The sequence below is a fragment of the Gopherus flavomarginatus genome, chromosome 2 (assembly GCF_025201925.1).
Source record: "Gopherus flavomarginatus isolate rGopFla2 chromosome 2, rGopFla2.mat.asm, whole genome shotgun sequence".
Taxonomy (NCBI): domain Eukaryota; kingdom Metazoa; phylum Chordata; order Testudines; family Testudinidae; genus Gopherus; species Gopherus flavomarginatus.
The window spans coordinates 166156864-166179990 of NC_066618.1; the positions used below are offsets into that span (position 1 = coordinate 166156864).

General features: G+C 43.4%; 1 protein-coding gene across 2 annotated transcripts; it reads left to right on the plus strand.

The window, feature by feature from the left end:
• Positions 1-463: 463 nt before the first annotated feature.
• Positions 464-18801, plus strand: BAG4 (BAG cochaperone 4). 2 transcript variants are annotated; one of them, XM_050940116.1, is made up of 5 exons: positions 464-685; positions 3824-3931; positions 12158-12400; positions 12948-13199; positions 14756-18801. In XM_050940116.1, exons 1-5 carry the CDS (start codon positions 479-481, stop codon positions 15251-15253), a joined length of 1308 nt encoding a protein of 435 aa, XP_050796073.1. In that variant the 5' UTR covers positions 464-478; the 3' UTR covers positions 15254-18801. The 2 variants fall into 2 exon arrangements, with proteins under 2 accessions (XP_050796073.1, XP_050796074.1); XM_050940117.1 differs by lacking the exon at positions 464-685 and adding an exon at positions 741-3427.
• The last annotated feature ends 4326 nt before the right edge of the window (positions 18802-23127 follow it).

Consider the following 23127-nt stretch of genomic DNA (forward strand, 5'->3'; position numbering starts at 1 on the left):
CGGGCGCGGGGCCAGCAGGGGCCGGAGGCAGGGGCACCCCTCCCTTACCCACAGCCCCGCTCAGCGCTCCCCGGGTAGGGCCCGGCGGGGGATAGGGCCGGGCGGGGCTGTGCTTTGTTAATGCGGGGCACTCGGCGAGGACATTGTGTGCCTGTCGCTTTAAGAAACGGGTGTCTTGTGCACCGCCTCGGGTTTCCACTGATTGGTGATCGGGCGGTGACGGAAGGAAAGTTGACGCTGATTGGCTAAATTTTTGTTTGCGTCGTTAGATGCGGAATGCTAGGGCTGATTGATATGCACGGAATGGGCGGTACCTTCTCAGTGATTGGCTAAGGCTGCAAGGGCTGCAGCGTTGAGATGGCACCTTCAAGGCTATTGGCTGAGGTGGTCACGATGCGGGTTAAGGTTGTATCCCTGGTGGGGATTGGCTGCAGCGGCGGGCTTCGCGCAGGCGCGGTAGCGTGGCAGCGAGCTGGTAATGTCTGCCCTGCGGCGGCTGCTCTACGGGCCGGAGGCGGAGCGGGCTCGGCCGGAGCCGGAGCCGCCCCCGAGCCCGTGGGGCATGGAGCCCCGGGCGTGCCCGCAGCACCGCGGGGCTGGCCCGGGGCCGGCCTGGCCCGGGGACAGCTACTGCCCCGGCGGGGGGAGCGGCTGGGAGCGGTCCGGCCGGGGCGGCGGCCCCCAGGTAACTGCGACCCCCTGGGGAGTGGAGCGAAATCTGGGGGTCGGTCCTGCCCAGAGGCTGGGAGGGGAGCGTGTCTGGGGGCATCCCCAGGCATGGTCCTGCCCTAGAGACCAGGGGTGTGGGTGTCCCTTGTGAGCACTCTTGAAGGGAGCTGGGGAAGGATTCTGGGGTGCAGATGTCCCAAGTGTTGTGGTCTGTCACTAGCCTGGTGCAGGAGAGACGACTGCTCCGATGTGCAGTTAAGCTAAATTGCTGCTGTGTTCCTGAATCCTTTGAACTACTCTAATTGATTACGCATTTCTCTTGCTGTTTCTCTGTACTCAAGCCGACTCTGCATCTACTCGCCCTTAAGGCCAGCTTGCCACAGTCACACTGGTGCACTAAGTTAGAGTCTTGAGCCTACAGCTACTGGAAAGCACTTCTGTGTCATGCCACCTCAAAACCCAGAGAGGGAGGAATTCTGGTTTTGGCAGCTAGTCTGGAGTGGCAGGAAGCCTGGAAAAGCTTGTAATTACATTGTGTGATGATTTGAAAATAGGTGACATCTTAATATACTTTCAGGCCCTTATAGTGTATGTTAGAGTTACAAACAGCATACTGTTCAGACAGGCTTTTCCTTCCTTGATTTAGTTGGGGATTGGTCCTGCTTTGAGCAGGGGTTGGACTAGATGACCTCCTGAGGTCCAACCCTGATATTCTATGATTCCCAGCACTGCAACATATCTATGAATTCCCTTTGCATTTTTTTATTAGACATTGTCTAATCTTCTGCTAGTTCTAGTGCTACCACTTTTCACGCCTATGGGGCAATGGGTATGCATGAATGCGGATCATGTGCTCTTTCCTAAGGCTGCACTCATCCCCTCCCGTCACTAACCTTGTCCCCTAAACAACTCATTTTTCATGCAGTTCAAGGCAAAGAGGTAACAGACTGCAGATGTATTTTAATTTGGTCCTTTTAGCAGGTGGGTCACCAGGCTAAAGAGAGTCTCTCTCCTAAAGTATGTGGGTCTAGACATCACTGTGATGGTAGCCAAGTACATATCATCTCAGAATCCTTCAGGCAGGCAAAGGGGTGATGAAGTATGGCTGGTGCATTGGCACGATCCCGGGTAGTGGGATCCGGTAACTCACTCTTTATGTGACTTTGGACAGGAAGAACCATAGAAAGGAAAAAGACATCAGAAAAACAGAATGAGAGCTGAATTTTCCTATCCTAAGCAACATGGAACCAGTGGATCAAATGGTGGTTTCTAGAGTTGACACTGCTTGTTGGACTACAAAGGTTAATTCATCTACTTTAGAGTTTAGAACACGCAAGGTTTTATTCATGGTCAAAAGTGAAATTACCCAGAGCATCCAACTTCTGTAAATTGCATGCTGCCAGCACCCTGCCCTGGTCTGACCGTTGGGGATCACAAGCTTGGGAGCTTGTCCTCCTGTAAGCTGTGAGAGGTATGCTGAGAGCAGAGCTTGCTTGAAGACATGTTAAAACATGCTTTTAGAAAGGAGTTGTGTCTCTTTCAATTCCTTTCTCTGTACAGAACCCCACAATATGAGCTCAGAGGAACAAAGCAGGTTGGCAATCTCATTGTATCCTGTACAATTAGAGGAGTAACTTCTTTCCAGGAGAACTGTGAAGCTAATTTGTTTAGTAAGGCAATTTAAGATCCCCTGATGGAAGGTGCTAGAGAAGGACTGCGGATTACAGTCCAGTGCTGAAAAGGGTGTCAGATAGGAACAATTTCCTAGCTTTATTGTCACAGTAAGATGTGAACAGTCTGATTCACCCTAAGCACAACCAAGTTCTTGGAAATGAAGATTGCAGCAGTGGCTGTGTTGCTGTGTACAGCTCAGAGCAAGGCTTGTCAGTGTTCCACATCAATTCCTGATGTCAGGCTGATCCTGGCTGCCAGCAGCCAGCTCTCACAATGAAAGGCACCCCTTAAGCTTGAATATAGCAAAGGCAAGGACGGCAGGGGGGAGGGGTATAAAAGTGTTGTTTGCAGCAGTACCTAGCATGAATGTCAGTGAGCACATTCCAAGAGGAGCATATTCATGCTGAAGAGTTCACTGCATCTGTGCATCACTGATAGCAAATGGGCAGCGTGAGTTCTTGTGGCTGTTTGTGGCCACTGTATCTGTAATGAGCTTGGGCTGCTGTTCCTCGTTATCCACTGGAATAAACTTTTCCCCATTCTTTCCCTAATGGGGAGACTTCTATTCATTATTGTGACGGATATGGCAATTTCCTGGGCAAACCTCACTTAAATGAAGTTTAAGTATCCTAGGAGTTGATTGTATAAAAAATGCTAAAGTTTATGTACAATATTATTGTGGGATTATATGCAGCTTCTTTCGTGGGGGGACAGGATTAATGTAAACCCTGGGAAGTGCTATGAGCTTCAGAGGACTCTTTGGAACGGTGTGCTAGACAAACCAAATTAAGTGGGCTTGCTGGGAAATACCTGGGAGGAGGGGAAGGTGCCTTCTCACCCAATTTTTAGAAGCTGGCCCTAAGAAGAAGTGCATTGTCTGCTGATCACCTGTTACATGAGGACAAGCTCAGAATCCCAAACTGGATACAAGACTGACTCTCAGATTTGCAGGCGGGGAAAGGGGGGTGCGCTTGTTCTGAGCAAAAGCTGTTATGAACTTGTGGCCACAGAAGAACTCCTGTCATGGGGTTGGAAGGACTGTTCATCTGCCAGAAGCCTTGTTGGAGTTAGGGGGACATCTCTGGTAAGCTTATTAGAATGCATGTAGGTATTTTTATTGTTTTTATATCTTTTCTCTGTAATGATTTTTACCTTAAGAATAAAATCTGCTTGCTTACAGCTGTGTGGTAGCTTCATTTTGGGCAGTTACACTGTTTGTAGCCTCTGAGGAGAAAAGTAAAGCAGGCTTGCTTAGGCAGTCTGACTTTGCTGGGGAAATCACAGTGTAGGCAGGGATCTGTGCAGCCTGGAAGTAAGGGGGGACAGACGTGTGTCTCTGCTCAAGAGAGGTGATGGCTGGGGAGCCAGATGTCTGAGAGCAGGGGCCCTTGTTGGATCATGGAGGAGGAATAAAGGTGCAGTTGCCCTTGGACTGTGACCATTGCTATCAAAAAACGAGTTGTTTTATTTTCCTTCTTAGGAGCAGCCTCCTTATCCTGGATATGGTTCCAACTACTGGAACTCTGCGGTGCAACCTAGAGCCCCCTACCCAAGTCCGTACCCTGCTGGACCTGAGTTACAAAGCCAGGTATAGTAGAAGGGCAACTCTTCTCCTCTTGTTTCTTTTGCAACTGAAAAGTTTGTTTTGTTGGGGTGAGGTTCAAGCCAGTACCCCAGTACTAAAGGGCTGGCTTCCCTTGAAAAGAAAGGACCCAAGAATCCCATGTAGGCGATATTCCTAAACACTTGGTTCCTTTGCCCCTTTCTCCTGGCTGCATTAGCCTGAGGAAATCCCACACACTGATGCGAAAATATTAAATTGGGTTTAAATTGGAAATTGAAACTTTAAGCTACTTTAGCATCCATGCCTGAAACTCTTTAGCTAATTGTTGAAGCTCAGTGCAAATGTATTAATCTCCTTCGCTGTCAGTGTTGGTGACTTCCAGCTGCTTGATATGAAATGCACTGTGTCCTGTTGCCAATGAACTGACAGTAATTTTGGGTAATTTTTATATCAGTGGTCCAACTAAATTAATAATCCCAAATGACTCTTCTAGTGTTTTTCAGTCAAAGATCCCAAAATGCTTTATTGACTCTTAAAACAGTCATGTGTTAGGCAGGTTTCTATTCTGTTTTATAAATAGGGAAACCGAGGAACAGACAGACAAAGTGATTTGCCTGCAGTCACACACTGCGTCAGTGATGGAAGTAGGAGTAGAATCCACTCCTCTGCCCTAACCATTAGATCACCCTGGAAACTCCTGAAAGCTGTGGGCAGAGTAGACTTTTCCTTGTCCTTCTCTCCCTGCCCATCCTTGATTCATATCTGGAATTCTTGCCCCCTGGTACTGAGTAAATTCTTCTGGTTTCTTTATCCTGCCAGCTGGAAATTAGCTCTGATCTTGCCACTAAAGCAGATACAACATTGGTAAGGCTGGAGACCCTGTTTATAAAGCCCTACTCTGTACAATATCAATCTGGTATGTTCTTTTTGAACACTCCTCTCATTGGAAAATGTTATTTAGCTAATTACAAAGCACGTGCTGCTTTAGGGTTTCGCACTTGCAACTCATCTGCTTAAAGTATAACAGTAAAATCTCATCTTATGCTCCTGTAGGATAAGATGCGCTAGGGTTCGTGTTACAATATGAATTTGGATTCCCATCATGATTGTGCTTGGAGCAGTCATTCTCTAAGGACTTAACACTTCTTTTTTAAGAACCAGTGCGACCATGTTTCTTATCTGACAGTGTTAGTGCAATTTTTATTTTGTTGAAGAGGAAAGAGCTTTTTTTTGTTTTGGGAAGACTAACGTCCTCACCCCAGTGACTATGGATAAGGTGTGATTCATGTTCCTTGGATGAACTTGGATGTACAGTAAAATCTGTAAAAACACAAGCCATGTAGGAAAAGCAACTTGAATCTTTGGATAAGCACAGTTCAAATGGTTGCTACTTGGAAATAGTATAAATGCAATGGCAAGTGTGAGTGAGTAGTGCCTCGCACAATGGGCCTCGTGATGCTTAATGCACTACAAATAAGACATATTTCTAATGAGGAATATTGGAATAATAACACTTATTCATAGGCAAAGTCAGTATTAGCACTATTAAAAGATGACAAACATTTTTTCAGAAAATGTGTCGTTTTAATTCCTAGCTTTTGAAAAGGAGCAACTTCATTTATTCAACATTTTAAAAAAAAATGGATAGCAATTTCCTCCCCACCTTCCTTATTCATTGGCAAAATGGAAAAGGGTGAGGATAGGAAAAACAAAATGAAAAACAGTTAATTTTTTCTTCCAACTAAGAGAATTTTTTGCAAAAAATTCCCTCTTCAAATAGGCCATTTTTTTTTAATTGGGATAAATTGTTTGAAAAATGTCAGCCAGCTGTAGTCATTATAAATGACAGGACTTGCATTAGGCATGAGATTATGGAAAGTGTTTAGCAAACCTCACGATTGGGAATGCATATGTGTTGTGCATGTAGGGAAAGAGTCTGGTCCCAGCTGCTAGTTGGATTACAGCCAGCGCAATCTAGGAACTCAATGCATTCTCCAATGGAGGGGAAGAGGATGGGAATTTAGTGCTTGAGAACGACTCCTCTGACTTTCCTCTTTTTTTAAAGAGATTAACAAAATAAAAGGCCCCAGTTGTGTAGGTAGAGAAATGCCTGCCCAGCAAATTTACCAACAGAGACACTGATAATCTGTAAAAAGAATAGTCTAATCCTCGGTAGAGGTCAAGCACTATTCATTGTACTCCCACTTGCCTGCAGAAGAAAAGGAACTGACAGAGCACAGTACTTTTTCTCTGCTCTCCGGTCCCATGACTCGCTCTTCTTGGGATGTTAGTATTATTTATTATTGGTATTATAGTAGTGCCAAGGAGCCTGAGTCAGAGACCAGGACCTCATTGTGTTCTAGCCACATCAGTAAATATTAATTCACCAGATCACATGCTTTAAGATATTTAGTATCTAAGTTGCATGGATGTTTCCAAACAAAATTTTGCTAAAGCATAGTTAAGGTTATTAGTTTATTCTCCCCTCCAAAATAATCTTAATTTATTCAAATTTTTGTCTTGAGAATGTAACCATTATAAAGTCAGCAACTTCTTAAAGTTCTATTGCTGTGACCGCTGTGGCCCTCTCTTCCTCTAAAGACGAAATATACTGTGACGATGAGACAAAACTAACAAATGTTTTTTTCAGTGTAGCAGATTTAGGTACAGAGAGGGGTTAGGTTATAAACACTGCTTTTCCACAGACAGTAACTTTAGCCTCCCACATCTTAGTCCTATACCAGACTCTTCTACCAGTTTACCTGGTCAGAACAAAACTGACCGTCTCCAACTGTCATGTGGATGTCACTACATTCCAGTCCCTCTGTCATTGCTTCCTGTGCTTCGTTGCTAAGAGCCTTGGTGTGTGTCACTGACCACCATTATTACATATGCATGTTGCATCTGACCAAGATGTATGTAGTAAGACCAGGGAGAGATTTCAAGGCTGAAGGCTCCCAGCATGATTTTAAAGGCCCCTGTGACCACCGACTGTGGGCACTCCAAAAACAGCTACAAGTTGCCAAAACTCCAATTTGGGTCAGAGAAACTTGAAGCCAAGACAGCCCATTTTGAGGGCTGAAAGAAACTTGCATATAACAGCGAGGGCAGAGTATACCATCCCTTTCTCTGGGTAAGAGAAAATACACAATTACTATAGGAAAAATGCCAGATTGAGGGGGAAGGTGCCCCCCAAAAAAGCTAGCTGAGAGAGATGTACTTGAGGATGCAGGGCTGAAGAGCAAAGGCAAGTTGGAAGGTGCTGCAGCACAGCACCTGCTGCACCTGGAAGAGGTAAAGCAGGGAGACTGTCCACGACAGGGGGAAGTAGTGATGATGGAATAAGATCATCCACTGGAGAGGGACATGGCCACAGCTCCGCAGCCAGGAGAAGAGGTGGTGGTGATGGAAGGAGAAGACTCACTGAAAGGTTTTGAATCCTCTCCACTGCATGTAGATAGGGATGTTGGAGGAGACAGTCTGATCCAGGGTGTTGCAGCTGCTTGCTCACACTCAAAACAGGATACAGGCTCTCAGGAAAGAGAGGATCTGGTGAAGTGCCTCCTCCTCCAGCTTCTGGAACGGGAGAGGAGGCGCAAGGAGGCAGAGAAAAGGTGGGAGGAGGCAGAAACAAAATTTCAGCAATTTCTCCTGGTGTTGGAAAAGAGAGCTAACAAGTCGGCTCTGAGCTCCCAGATCAAACCTGGAGAAGCACTCCCCCCTCACGTAACGTCTCCAGACCACATAGAGTCATCATGCTCATTCTGGATACACATTCAGAGGATGTATTGGTGGCTGAAAGACCAGTGGCCCCTATGTATGAGTCCGTGTCTCCCAAGGCAAGTCCAAGAGACTCATTGCAGTGATGTAAGTGGGACTGAGGACTGTGCAGAAATGTGTCGGTACAGGTTTAGGGAGTTCAGATTCCAGGAGGCAGAGGGACCCCAGGAGGCTTATGCTCAATTATCCGAGCTGTGCCACAAGTGGATCCAGCCCAAAAGCAAGAGTGCAGCACTGATTGCTGACATGCTAATCACAGAGCAGTTCCTGGAGATCCTCCCACATGATGTTCAGACATGGGTTAGGAAGAACAGGCCAGACACTGGGAGTAAAGCTGTGTCCTTGGCAGAGTACTTCCTGGCCATAAAGGAGCATGCTCAGTGCTCAACACTGGTAAAGTCTCCAGAATGTTCTGTGAGGGAGAAATGTAGGGCTGGAAAAGCAGGGAGTGGGATTATGACTTCAAGGACCACAAATGCACTTTCTGAAGAGAAACTGGGCAGCTTGCACATATGGTCACATAGCTTACCGCGGCCCTGAGCATGTGCTGCACTGTGGATGGAGGGGTGGGGATTGGCTTAGATGCTCCTATCCCTGTGACACATGAGGCAACCCAGGGTTGCCACATTTCTTGCTCCATTGTAGTCTGTTCTATGAGAGCAACATCCATGTCAATAGTTTTCTTCTATGTCATCTGCTGTCCTCTTTTCCATCTTCCACCAAGTGGTGTCCAGTCAAGGGCTTATCTAGGAATATGTTTTTTTCTAGGGTTGTCAATCACAGTTAACTCACACGATTAGCTCAAAAAAATTAATCTTGATTAAAAAGATTAATCGCAGTTTTAATTGCACTGTTTTATACAATAGAATACCAATTGAAATTTATTAAATATTTTGGATGTTTTTCTACATTTTCATATATATTGTATTCTGTGTTGTAATTGAAATCAAAGTCTATATTTTTTATTACAAATATTTGCACTGTAAAAATTTAATTCACCTCATACTAATACTATAGTGCAATCTCTATCGTGAAAGTGCAACTTACAAAAGTAGATTTTTTTTTGTTACATAACTGCACTCAAAAATAAAACAATGTAAAACTTCAGAGCCTACAAGTCCACTCAGTCCTACTTCTTGTTCAGCCAATCTCCAAAACAAACACATTTTTTTACATTTACAAGAGAGAATGCTGCCCTCTTCTTCTTTATGATGTCACCAGAAAGTGAGAACAGGCATTTGCATTGCACTTTTGCAGCCGGCATTGCAAGTGCCAGATATGCTAAGCATTTGTATGATCTTTCATGCTTTGGCCACCATTCCAGAGGACGTGCTTTCATGCTGATGATGCACATTAAAAAAATAATGCATTAATTAAATTTGTGACTGAACTCTTTGGGAGAGAATTGTATGTCCCCTGCTCTGTTTTACCCACTTTCTGCCATATATTTCATGTTAAAGCAGTCTCGGATGATGACCCAGCACATGTTGTTCATTTTAAGAACACTTTCACTGCAGATTTGACAAAACGCAAAGAAGGTACCAATGTGAGATTTCTAAAGATAGTTACATCACTCAACCCAAGGTATAAGAATCAGAAGTGCCTTCCAAAATCTGAGAGGGATGAGGTGTGGAGCATGCTTTCAGAAGTCTTAAAAGAGCATCACTCCGCTATAGAAACTACAGAACCTGAACCATCAAAAAAGAAAATCAACCTTCTGCTGGTGGCATCTGACTCAGATGATGAAAATGAACATGCGTTGGTCCGCACTGCTCGGATTGTTATCGAGCAGAACCCGTCATCAGCATGGATATATGGCCCCTGGAATGGTGGTTGAAGCATGAAGGGACATGTGAATCTTTAGCGCATCTGGCATGTAAATATCTTGAAACACTGCCTACAACAGTGCCATATGAACACCTGTTCTCACTTTCAGGTTACATTGTAAACAAGAAACAGGCAGCATTATCTCAAACTTGTTTGAGCGATCGGCTGAACAAGAAGTAGGACTGAATGGACTTGCAGGCTCTAAAATTTTACATTGTTTTATTTTTTAATGCAGTTTTTTTGGTACATAATTCTACATTTGTAAGCTCAACTTTCATGATAAAGAGATTACACTACAGTACTTGTATTAGGTGAATTGATATATACTATCTTTTTTGTTTTTTACAGTGCAAACATTTATAATCAAAAATAAAGTGAGCACTGTACACTTTGTATTCTGTGTTGTAATTGAAATCAATATATTTGAAAATGTAGAAAACATCCAAAAATATTTAAATAAGTGGTATTCTATTGTATAATCGTGTGATAAATCGCGATTAATTTTTTCCATCGCTTGACAGCCCATGTCTTTTCACATCTGTACAACATACCCAAACACCTTCAGCCTTATTTCTCAAATCATTGTCCCTACTGTCCGTTGGCCAGTCCTTTGTAACACATCAGCATTACTTACTTTATCCCACCAGTGGACACCAAGTACTCTCTGTAAGCAACTCTTATGTAATGCATTAAGGTTCCTGTTGCCAAGTTTCTGAAGAATATAACCTTGTGAGTATCACAATGACATTGTATAACTTTGTCTTGGTTCTTATGTGAATCTCCTTACTTTTCCAAATCCAATATCAGTGTCAAATGTGGAGAGTCAGTAATCATGGTCCTTCTGTGATTGACATGACAATACAGCATGACAACAAGCATGCTTCTGAGATAGACAATCAGTGCTGATGGCCAGTTCAACCAGGAAGTGGAAGCAAAAACTGGAAAGGCGTGTGGAACTTTTTTGAAACTGATAAATATGTGGAGAGGTGGTGGTTGTTCAGAAAATCAGGATGTGGGGTAGTAGTTGCAAATCCTTCACTGGCTGTAAGTGTGGTATAAAGGCAGGGATCATGAGAACTAGAGAGGGGGTTGCGGAGGGAAGAGGGCTGTTGGTGCTAAGGGGTATTCTGTCATCAGGGTCTGTTGAAATGGAAAGGAGATTGACCTCTTTGGTTGCAGGGTGATAGAAATCAACCTTTTCCAGGGATTCTAGGGCCATGGAGTACCAGAAACAGTGATGTGGATAAGCTTGTAGAGGGCTAATCAGTATACTAGGGCACAAGGTAGGGACCAGAAGTAGCGTGCTGAGCAGCACCCGACAGTTTAAGTAGTGTTGACCTGCCTTACAGGGGTGGTGGAGAGGCTTAATGTTTGTAAAGCATTCTTGTCAGCCTCTCATTGGAATCTCTGTAATGTTTGATAATAAGACATGCTAAGAGGAAGACAATTAAATTTCTACCCTAGATTTTTTTTTCAACAACCCACTAATTTTCAAATGCAAACCCCCTCTCCTACTTCAATGGTAAAACTTTAATCACTCAAGTGAGGAAAGAATTATGGTTCCCACAGCAACAGTATTAATATTCCATACTGGTTTGTGCACCGTTGCTGTGGAAACCATAACTCTGAATTTCCTGATTTGAGGCGAAAATCCCTATTTTACAGTTGCCTAAAACCTATTCCACTCTTCGCCTACACAGCTCTGTTGCCGCTCCTATTTGAGACCTTAGAGCCTTTGGCCACTCATAGAATCACAGAAATGGAGGGCTGGAAGGGCCCTCAGGAAGTTGTCTAATGGTCTATCCCCCCCAGCCTCCTGTCTTTCTGTATACCTAGACAGGGGGTTGGGAGTTTGAGGACAGGTTAGACAATGATGGGGATTCCACAACGTCCCTTTCAACCTATTTCTAGTACGTAATGCTTGGTTAGAAATGTTTTCCTAATATCCAACCTACATCTCCCTTGCTGCAAATTAAGCCCCTTACTTCTTGTCCTTCCCTTGATGGACATGGAAAACAATTGCATGTTGTCCTCTTCGTAATGGCCTTTCACATATCTGAAGACTTAGCATATCCTCCCTCAGCCTTCTGAAAATGAAATACGCCCAATTGTTTCAACCTTTCCTCAGAGATCAGGTTTTCTAAACCTTTTATCATTTTTATTGCTGCCCTCTGGACTGCTCCAGTTTGTTTACATCTTTCCTAAAGTGTGGGGTCCAAAACTGGACACAGTTTTCTGGCTGAGTTTTCTGACAGTGTTGAGTAAAGCAGAACAATTCCCTTCCATGTCTTACATCCAACATTCCTGTTAATACATCCCCAAATGATACTTGCCTTGTTCACAACAGCATCACATTGTTGACTCATATTCCATTTGTGACCCACTGTAACCCCCGGATCCTTTTCAGCAGTATTGCAGCCTACTCAGTTATTCTCCGTCTTGTATTTCTGCATTTCATTTTTTCCTTCCTAGGTGCAGTCCTTTGCACTTCTCTACACTGAATTTTATCTTACTTACTTCAGACCAGTTTTCAAAGTGATCTTGACAAATTGGCATTCTAATCCTGTCCTCCAAAGTGCTCGCAGCCCCTCCCACATTCAGTCTGTGCCCATCTCTCAAATATGTTCTCTGCTTGTTTTTCAGGGACTGGAGTCTCCCTACACAAATGGAGCCTATGGCGCCCCTGGGGCTGCACCACACTATGCTAATCTGCCACAGTCAAACACTTACTATTCTTCTGGTCACCCTCGGGCCTCCTACCCGGCAGAGTCTCCGAGCATGTACCGACCGCCATCGCCAGCCTCGCATTGGCATTATCCCCCACCAGACTGCCCTCCGGAAGGTCCCTCTCTCAGGAGGCAGGCCCCAGGATACTCCCCACCACCGGTAAGGAAGCTAGTACAAGAAATACCTGCTTCCTTTGGGAATGTGCTTGGAGGTGATGTGAGTACAACCCAGCTCAGTATTGGATATAGCCCTTCTGGAGCAAAGGTTGGCATATGCTTGCCTAAGGGCAGCCTGCCCCTCCAGCTACCAGCCATTCAGGTCTGAGCCCTAGAAGTGCACTACTTAGCTGCTGCTCCTGGCTCCAGCACAGGAAATGTTTATCCCAAGGCTCATCTCATGCCCCAGGTCTCTCATCTCTTGCAACACAGCCCAGTATTTTGACTGACACTGTGCTGACTTAGATTGCAGCTAAACTACATAAATGGCCAAGAGAGCCAACCATGCCCACTCTTATAAAGATGTGTAACCATTCCCTTGGCCTAGGACTCAGAATTAATAGGCTGAGATGGCAGAGCCAAGGTAGCTGGTCTTTGTGGCTCTTAACAAGGAGTGTTTAGTAGGAGTGGAGAAGCACATCAACACGTATTTTCAATGGCTGAGTGAACATGACTTTGAAGGTACTACGTTCATTTCCCTCTTCCTGCAGACCCCAGGTATGCCTGTCCCGCACTATCCATATGGAGGGGATAGCAACCCTGGCATTCCACAGCAAGGGCCACCACCACAACCAAGACCCCAGGATGAATCATGGGCTTCCTCTGGCATCTATGGAATGCAGCCACGTTATGCCTGGCCTGCTGCTTCAACACCCCAAGGAAGTCCATTTATTTCAGAATCATCTCCATCCTGGCCTGGCAATGGAGCTCCTTCTCATCATCCTCCAGCTCATGACACAAAGGTACAGATTTAATGCTTTCAAGATTCTTTGACACTTACTGGTGCCTATCTTAACTCAGCCATGTGGGTTACTGCACAGCGGTGCAAAAACCCCTTCCCCAGAAGCTAAGCCTGCTCCTTTTACAGTGCTTCTAGCTCCTGCTGGCGCAAGGAAGAAGAGATCTTGCTTGGAAATCCAATACTGTTTGGTATTTATGTACTGCTTTTACAACTTCAGAATGCTGTACAATGCTAAATAATTGTAGAGTGAGTCTGTCAGTCAGGATGAGCTCTCTGACTGGCGGTCTGTGTCATCAGACCACTAGATTACACTGCCTCCCTGAAAAACACATGTATTTTTCATCTCTTTGAAGTGCATTCACCTTTTCCCCCTCTGTTAAAGTAATGAGTTCATACTACATAGAAACAAACGAATAAAAACTAGGAATTCTCATAATCCTCTTTTAGATCCGTTAACTTAAATATCCATAAAGAATTTTCAGAGTTATACTTAATGCAAAAAACTAAAAGGAGGTATTGGAGGGGATATCTGATCTCATGCTCCAGGTTTTAAAATGGTCTCTCATTAGCAGGGATTAGGATGAGACCTTTATGGGAGGCACATTATCCCATATCTGCCTGCTGCAAGGTTTCTTGCATTTTCCTCTGAAGCATCTGGTACTGGTCACTGGGAGACTGGGCTAGAAGGACCTGTCCTGATCGACACGCAATTGCTGTGTTCCTGTCCAAGTGAACTCCTGGGCACAGGAATCCTTTACTAGAGACTTCGCTAAAAATTAATGTTGTGGGAATAACAGATTCTGTTCCTTCCTAGTCTCACCATTCTCCTCTTTACAGTTAGAGGCCCTGGCCACACCAGGATCAGATCTCTGGAAGGTACAACTATGTTGACAAAGTACTTGCTAGCAAGGTTCTAATGTGGATTTTTTGAATAGCATGGCCATGAATTTGTCATCTGAGAATAGTTATAAAATTGTGTAATACGCTCCCTGGAAACAGAGTATCTCTCATGATCCTCTGAAATACATCCACACTTACCAGAGGAATTGTGCTAGAATCCTGCTAGCAAATATCATTGTTAAACATAGCTGTAGCAGCATAATCCTGACCCGACTATGGCCTGTTTCACAGCTGTCGCATTGTCATTCTGCAGACAGAGTTTTGTGAACCAGATGTAGTTCCTCTAACTAGTTTGTTCTTAAATAGGTCAAAGACTTGAGCAGTAGCTGTCTTTGAGCATTCCTTTTTGGGCTTGTTTATGGGCAGCAATGCTTATGTAAGAAAGTTATGCGAGTTTCATGTTATTAGGTCACCGTATATTATGACATCATGATGGATGACAGTCTCAAAGTGCAGGCCTCATCCTTAGTACTTCCATTGCCTGAACCCTTTTTGCACTGCCATCCTGGGCATGCACATCTTCCAAATGAGCAGGGAGGCAGACTGGCCCTGCTGCTCAGAGATCTGCTTGCATTCCCTCTTTGATGCAGGATGTGGGATAAGAAAACTGGTGTTGAAGGAAACAAATTTTGAAACCTCTGCTTGTTTCTGATTTAGGATGCTACTTATGACAAACCAGACCAAGGAGCAAACCACAACAACTACTTTCCAGAAGTCAATCAGCAGCCCTCTGGGACTATGAATGATCATAAGTCAACTCAATTCAACACCAGACCATCCCATTTCAATCCCAAAGTGCAATACAGCGCACAGCCCCAAATGTATAATAATGTACCTAGGAAACCACCTTTGAACCAGGATGCAGGTTTTAAACCCAGCGACCAGCCTTTGTCAAACTCCCTGGGAATTCAGCCAGGGATTCAAAGAGTTATGCAAGTTATGGAGGAGGTTGAGCAGTTGGAGCAAGAGGTGGATGAATTTGTAGGAAAAAAAACAGACAAAGCATACCGGCTCCTGGAGGAAATGCTGACCAAGGAGCTGTTGGAACTGGATTCCATAGAGACTCATGGCCAGGACAATGTTCGACAGGCTAGGAAGGAGGCTGTTCATAGAATCCAGGCCATACTGGAAAAACTGGAAAAAAAGGGATTGTGAAAGACAAATGGTAACAACTCAAGGCCTGCTATGGACATACAAAAGCGCTCTGGTTAGGCTTAATTTTCAGCCTGCTTCTAACTACTGTTGACCATGAAAAGCAATAACGTCTGACTATACTTTAATTTTTTTTTTAAACCCAACAAATGATAACTTGGCTGTGGACGAATGAAGGAAGGATTGAAACATCAGTCCTGAATTTTCAGGTTGTTGTTCCAGGCCAATGAATGTACAGACAGCTATGGAATTCTGACATTGCCAAACAAAGTGCTTTTGCCTCTGTGGGTGTCTACGTGCTTTTCATCAGCAGGAGAGGAAACCGTTGTATGGAACAGACTTTTCTGTACTAGGCCAAATGTGTGTCTGTAGATGCCACCTGCTGCCCCATGGCTTCTTAAACAGCTGGAATTTCTGTTAGTTACAAAGACATTGTAACACACAGCAAGTACAAGACTTCAGGCTCTTGGACTACTATTCTTGGGTATTATTTACAGCTTCATCACTCTAGTCATTGAGATTGTTGTGTATTGTTCTGTGTCTTTTTGGTGCACGCTGTAGAACTGTCTTGAAGTATTAGTGGAAGACACCATATTAGCAATGAGTCAATATGGCAACTTCACACTGTTTTCTTTTATATAGTGAAGAGCTATTCAGTGATGTTTTATGTGGGGGAGCGGTAATAAAGAACACAATTGGGAGCTTTTGAATTCCGCCTCTAAGAAGGCAGTGGTGCAAATGAGAGATGGCAGAATGATCCTAGCAAGTGAAACATTTGGAAATGATTTTTTCATGGCAAATTGGGGTGAAAATCCACTTTTTAATTGTAATGTCCTTTCACATAATGCAGTTTTGTATTCCACTATAATCTGCATAACTGGTGGTTCTGTACAGTGCACTGTGGAGGGGAGACGTAAAACATCTGCCTTTAACCAGGGGGGCTACCACATCTGAAATTAAGTAGTCATTACTGTGTATGATAAGAGAAACTGGCAAGTTTTAAAAATAATTTTAAAGATAAGAAGTTGGAAGTGACTTTCTTTAAAGTTTGTGTGAAACTATAAATGGAACCTGTTATAACCAAAGCACCATACCTGGAATTCTGTCCTTGCAGCAGATCCTCATAAGACAAGGCAGCAAGTGACATAGAAATGGTGATATTCATGATGTTGAAAGGTGGTTGGTGCTACTTTTGAGATGGCTTGGAGCAGACCAGTTTTGTGAACCCGTTAGCCTTTTGCTCCTAGAAAAATGACCCCATTTTCCTGAAGCCATCCAGCCTGGCATTCTCTGTCAGTGCGTTGGAAGATGTATGTCTGCAGATTCTACATTCTTAGTGCACCTGAATTCTGCTGGAGTCAGCTCACCTCTCCAAGCGTTCGGATCCATCCTCATAATCATGCATGTGGTTGGCAGTCTAGAAAATGTACTCTGGGCTACTCCAGAAGAGCAGAGTAATCAGTCCGGGCCAATAAATGTTTTGGATTGGAGGACCGTGTTTAATAGCAATCAGTGCCTCCTATCAGGCAGAGACCAACCAGGCCTAGCTAACGCTGATTTGGATATAAAGTTGAATCTGATTCCAAAGAGCAGAAGCTATGCTCTAGTTCGTCACTATATTGTAAGCAGCCTCCAGTTCTATGCTAATATAAGGGGGTAGATCTGGTTACAAGGACTGAATGTCTGCAGGAAGTAATGGTACATCATTCATGAATTAAACAATGGTTGATGCTACCAGTGCTTCTGAGAATTAATGTTATTCTAGTGTAACACCAACAGACCCCAGTCACCAGGTGGGATCGGATCTGGGACCTTTGAAGCTTAGTGCATGAGCTAAAGTGCATGTTAGCTAAGGTTGTAGAGCAGACTCATTTTATCTCTCTCCAAGTGGTCTTGGTGCTACTAGATAGGATAGAACATCACACCTAGAAAGAGTGTGGCTTACACTAGCACTTCCTCTAACCTGCATGCTTCATGGCAGAATATTTTTTTATATAATGTGTGAGAAGTTTGCCAAGTAACTGCCATTGCTGTCACAGTTAATTATTTTCCCTGGAGGAGCAGAGAGAGGAAACACCTATTTGTTCTGGGAATTTGTGCTCCTTTAATTTAGTGCACAGTTTAAATACCCTGGTGCTAGGAATGTTAAATCCTTAGTGCAATTGCTGTTGGGTCCTAGCTGCATCTCTATAATGTGCTTAAAATTTTCCCAGAAATTACTGCTTCAGGCTCACAGAAGAAATCTAAGATTTAGCAGAAACTTTGTTTTTGAAAGAGAACATGAGTATGGGTACAAAAGTTCCAGGAAGGAAAAGGCTTCTTTGCTAAGATGGAATTAGCTAGACAAAAATTGTACCAGAAAAATACTCCATTTGCTGTAACCTTACAAAATTAACGGCACAGCTTAGCTCCTGTTCCTGAAATTCTCTGGTGACCTAGGGTAGCGCAGTCATTGTACAGGCTGAGGAACCTCCAGCCTCCTCGCTAGAAGTAAAATGATCAGAACAGGCTAGTGCCTTATGTAAATTAATAGAACTTTGCCAAGCAACTTTTCATAGAAATGTAGGGATGGAAGGGACCTTGAGGTCATCAAGTCCAGCCCCTGTGCTGAAGCAGGACCAAGTAGACCTAGTCCTGAGAGGGGTTTGCCTAACTTAAAAGTCTCCAGTGACGGGGATTCCATGATGTCCCTCGGAAACCTATTCCCGTATTTAGCTCTGATAACTACTCTTTGAGTATGGACTTTCAACCAGTTATATACCCACCTTATGGTAATTTCACCTAGGCCACATTTCCCTAATTTTCATTATGAGAATGTCATGGGGGGACTGTGTCAAAAGCTTTACTAAAATCAAGGTATCACCTATATTGCTTATCCATTAGGCCAGTAATCCTGTTAAAGAAGGAAATTAGATGGTGGGTACCATGCTTTTGTTTGGCATATCCATGCTGACTGTTATCCTTATAAATTGGTTGTTTAATAATTTGTTCCAGTATCTTTCCAGGTATCAAAGTTAAGCTGACTGGCCTAGAATTCCCCAGGGCCTCTTATGTTCCCTTTTTTAAAGGTAGTATTATGTTTGCCCTTTCACCCTCTGGGATGTCATCTGTCCTTCATGAGTTCTCAAAGATAATCATTAAAGATAACTTTTGTTCCCTCTGACCATAGGCTTTAAAAGCTCTCTTCCATCAGCTAATTAAATACTAATTATATCAACCACTCAAAAGAAATGAAGAGTTAAAGCTGAGCTGAAACTTCTTGTGACTAACAAGGATTTAAGATGGTGGCATTATACTTCTTCTTAGGTCTGAGCTTTTGCCTGTGCATCTTGCACCATTCTGACTTTGTTAAATTAACTGTGGGCTTGACCATGTTCTCCTGAGCACCTGCCATCTACGCTGTGGAGTTACGCCATGTGGGCTGTTCAGCGCAACATCTTTTTCTTTGCAGTGAACCCCTCCCAGTCCTGTGTGTTAACACTCACCTTACAAAAAGGTGAAATGTCCCCTAAAAATGATTTTCAAAATAAAAGTCCTCATTGGACATAAGACTACCTGCTTCATTGAGTTATGCAGCTTAGACTAACAATGTGTGGCATTTGTGTCTTATCAACATTAATCTTCATAAGTGCTCCCTGTGAGGAAGGTGAATATTATCATTATTTAAGCTTGCAGAGGGCTTAGGGAGCTGGGGCACAATTTGAATAGATCCCAAAAAATCCCAACTCCCAGTGCTGTGCTCTAACCACTCCCTTTTTATGTGTTATTTAGGTTTTTTTAATTGGGGGAAAGATATTCGTCTCTGAGTTTCTCAAGTGCAGAAGCATGGTGAAGACATCCTGGGCTTTAAAACATACTGGCTTATGACTGGCTAGAAAACAGAAGTGCCCATTAAGTTACTTAGTGCTAGCGAACACTTTGAAACTGCTTTTCAAGGTGATGACATCATAATGATGACAACATGGAACAGGACACTAAGCTCATCAAGAAGTCAGGGAGTGCAAATCCAAGAGACTTGCAAAGTCAGTCTCATCTCCTGCCCCTCTGTACCCTTGTGCCTGTGCAGCAAAAAGGCTCACTCTGAACAGTGCCTGAAAGAGGAGTGATACGGAATTGGTAGCCATATCAGGAGGGAGAACACTTCCCTTTTTTTCAGAATGATTTGAACCTAGAAATGAGTGAACAAGAAATGGACAGAGGATTTCTTATGTGTTATGATTATTTTAAATGGAGTTAAGCTTAGTGATGGGAGAGGAAGCCTCGCTCTCTGAGCCTTGTGTATCCTCCGAGTTCAGCTTTTGGTTTCTTGCTTTTGTTAGGCCCCAATTCAGTATAGTACCTAAGCAGATGTTTGTGCTTTACTGAATAGGGATAGCTGAGTGGTTTGAGTTCAATCCTTGAGGGGGCCACTTAAGGATCTGGGGTAAAAATCAGTACTTGGTCCTGCTAGTGAAGGAGGCTGGACTTGATGACCTTTCAAGGTCCCTTCCAGTTCTAGGAGATAGGTATATCTCTTAGAAATGCACGCTTAAACCATCTGCTTAAGTCTCATTAAAGTCAATGGAACTGAAACATATGATGACTTGCTTTGCCAAATGGAGGGCCATCATTATTCATCTGAATCCAAGTGAAAGCAGTTGGTGAATGAAGTTATAGTTCTGAAATGCATACACAGTTATGGAAATAAGACTGGACTGTTTTTCAAGAATAGGCATTGAGGGTTTTTAAAATTGTAGCTGCACCTCAGCCTTTGTGCTGCTTTTCTCTGAGGATACTGTATTCTAAGTGTAAGCTCTATAGCAGTTACTTATTTACAGGTAAGTGACGAAATGAAGCTGTGATTAGATTCAGTAAGAATTTGAGATTCACTGAACTTACTCTTTAGCTTCTGGTTTCCTTTTATTAAAAGCCACATTAAGAACAAAAGTGCTGTGCCTCCTACAGTCCAATTTCTTTAATAGTGATTTCCAGAATTCTCTCATGTGGTATGCAACTGTTAGTCACCAGTCAGCTTTAACTGAAGATTTCTGATAACACAGAGGATCATAGAGCAATCCTGGACTACTTCACCAGCTAATAGATAACATAACAACGTTGTGAGCCAGTGCTGAAGAACAACATGCACATTCAACTGCTTTATAATCCATGGTGCTCTGGACTGGGACAAAGGCTTACTACTGCTGACACAGGGCAAGAATGACATCAGTCTATACTGGGGTAGGCAACCTATGGCACAGGTGCCAAAGGTGGCATGCAAGGTGATTTTCAGTGGCACTCACACTGCCCAGGTCCTGGCCACCGGTCCGGGGGGGCTCTGCATTTTAATTTAATTTTAAAAGAACCTTAAACATTTTAAAAACCTTATTTACTTTACATATAACAATACTTTAGTTATATTATAGACTTATAGAAAGAGACCTTCTAAAAACATTCAAATGTATTACTTGCATGTGAAACCTTAAATTTGAATGAATAAATGAAGACTCGGTACACCACTTCTGAAAGGTTGCCGACCCCTGGTCTATACATTCCGAGGGACCAGTCCAAGAATGTGCCTAGTATTTGGGAGTCAAAGTCAGAGGAGGCTTTTTCTTTTTTAAATTAAAAGGCTGAACCACCAACAAAAATGATAGGTAATGTGGCCTGTAAACCAATGTTGGTTGTAATTGCCTGTGTGAATGTGGCTGAATAGATAGTGGCTAGCCTTTTAGAAGATGGTGCCCTTTCTAGGGTTTGTAACCCATCACGTGTGACTTTACAAAATTCAGTGGAAAGGTTTGGAGGAGTGTAGTATTCATACTGAAACACAGGTAAGGGGAATGAAAATGTCCTGTTTAAAAAAAAAAAAAAAAAAAAAGGGGGAGGGGGGCTGAAATGTTAGTTTATCCTTTCAGCAAGCTTAGTTACTGAACAGCTCTGTGGAAAGGCGTTATTGGTAGATTACACTCCTAGCCAAATAGCAGCATGCCTTTATCCATCGGCCAGATGGCAGCTTTCATTTGTTATAGTGGAAGGTGGACAACTGACAGCTCTGGTGCAGATTAAGGCATGCCCTTCTGTTTTCTGGCCTGTAGAAAATTCCAGTTGATATGATGACATTCAGCCTGCCTAAATCCCTACTGCAGTTTCTAGTATCCACAACTCTCACAAACTAAGTGGGGTCAAACTGGGTCAGCACTTGGATAGGAGACCTGTGAGGAATACACCAAATTGGCAATGATGTTACAACAGAAGGTGCTTTTGGGTATTGAATGAGTGGCCACAGAAAATAGGAGTACTGTGCTATTGGAGGTAGCTATCTGTCTTTCAGACAAAAAAAACTGTGGTCCTGCTGTAGCACTTTTCAAAAGAATTATCCCCAGTGTCCTTGTCCTACTCTGGTAATTATATTCTGCTGTCTTAAATTCCTCTTCAGTTCAACCAGACTTTATTCTTCATTTCTTGCCTTAAAACTATTTGAGTGCACTCTGTCATGTTGCACTACAGAGGTAAGTTAAGTGATCTCTGTGTATGTGTTTGTAAGGCACTTTGTGATTCTTCTAAATGTAAGACAGTATGGAAATGTACAATCGTTATCACAAGGAATTCAAATAGTGGAACATTCGGTCAAGTGCTGCTGTTAAACCCACAGCCAGCAAGGCCAGAATGGACTACTAATCTATATGAATCTCTACAGTGATGATGCCTTTGCCACCCATACAACAAGCTTGTCTCATAAATCCACCCCTGGAAATAGAAATTCAAGTAAAAAGCACTTTGAGTCTCTCTACAAAGACAAAACCCTTCCAATTTACTTTGTTTCAAAAAGCACCATTTGTTTAGAAATATGCACAATCCTATTCATGTTAAGCCACTAGGTTGTATTGATAAGCCACAATGCATGCAAGAGACTTTGAAAAATAAAAGTTAAAGAAATGTCTTATGGCACTGATTGTAGATCACTCTCTGAAGTGCTCATTTGCTTTGGAGGTTGTAGGCGGTTGGCATATAGAGCATGGTACCGTGTGAGGCTGCCATGCAGATTGGTTGTATGAACACAAAGAATCTATGCCATGAGCAAAGTGACTAGCTGAAACTCCAAAATCAAGCTTTGCTATGATCTCCTAAATTGCTTTGGCTTCAAAAGCTTGGGCTGGCAGACACCTTTTGAATTCATGCCACCTGCTACATGTACCCACTAGAGCTGTGGGCATGTGTGCAGATCCCTAGACTGGAATAGGAGAAGGTGCTGAGGATCAGGATTAATATGCACTGGCAAAGTTGTGTGGTAGAATCTTACACTGCACCTTCCTTCTGCTATGCATGACTCTAACCAGTGCTATTCATCACTCACTTTCATGAGCACAAAGTTTCCTCACAAATGTAAAAAGCAGCATGCTGTAAAGCCAGTCTGCCCACAGCACATCTCTGGGCCACACGTGGTCCTGGTGAGTGCCTGACATGTCCCACTGATCTATATTGCACACAGGGCTACAACCCTTTCATGTGGCCTTCTCTGCACTAGCTACACTGCAACACAGCAGCTGGTATGCAGAGAATGGCTTCTCTTTTCTCCTACTGTTAGTGAGTGAATACAGGCAAAGACAGGAGATGGGGACAGGGGACCCAGCACCAAACCAGAAAGAGCAGAGTGTTGGCCCCCAAAAGCGATTGTATTTCTCATTCTACCAATCAGCTGAGCAAGTCAGCAGAATCAGCAGCCGAAGGTACAGTACTGTGTGGCCTGGTCTACACTACACGTTTCAACCAATTTAATGCTGCACCCGTCCACACAACGAGGCCCTTTATATAAATATAAAGGGCTCTTTAAACCAGTTTCTGTACTCCTCCCCGATGAGAGGAGTAGTGCTGAAATGGGTATTACCATATTGGATTAG

Bases quoted from the DNA above. Each gene is read 5' to 3' on its own strand.
- BAG4 (XM_050940116.1), top strand. From the start codon at position 479: ATGTCTGCCCTGCGGCGGCTGCTCTACGGGCCGGAGGCGGAGCGGGCT. The intron at 686-3,823 runs GTAACTGCGACC...TTTCCTTCTTAG, and splicing joins GCCGGGGCGGCGGCCCCCAG to GAGCAGCCTCCTTATCCTGG. The intron at 12,401-12,947 runs GTAAGGAAGCTA...CTCTTCCTGCAG, and splicing joins CAGGATACTCCCCACCACCG to ACCCCAGGTATGCCTGTCCC.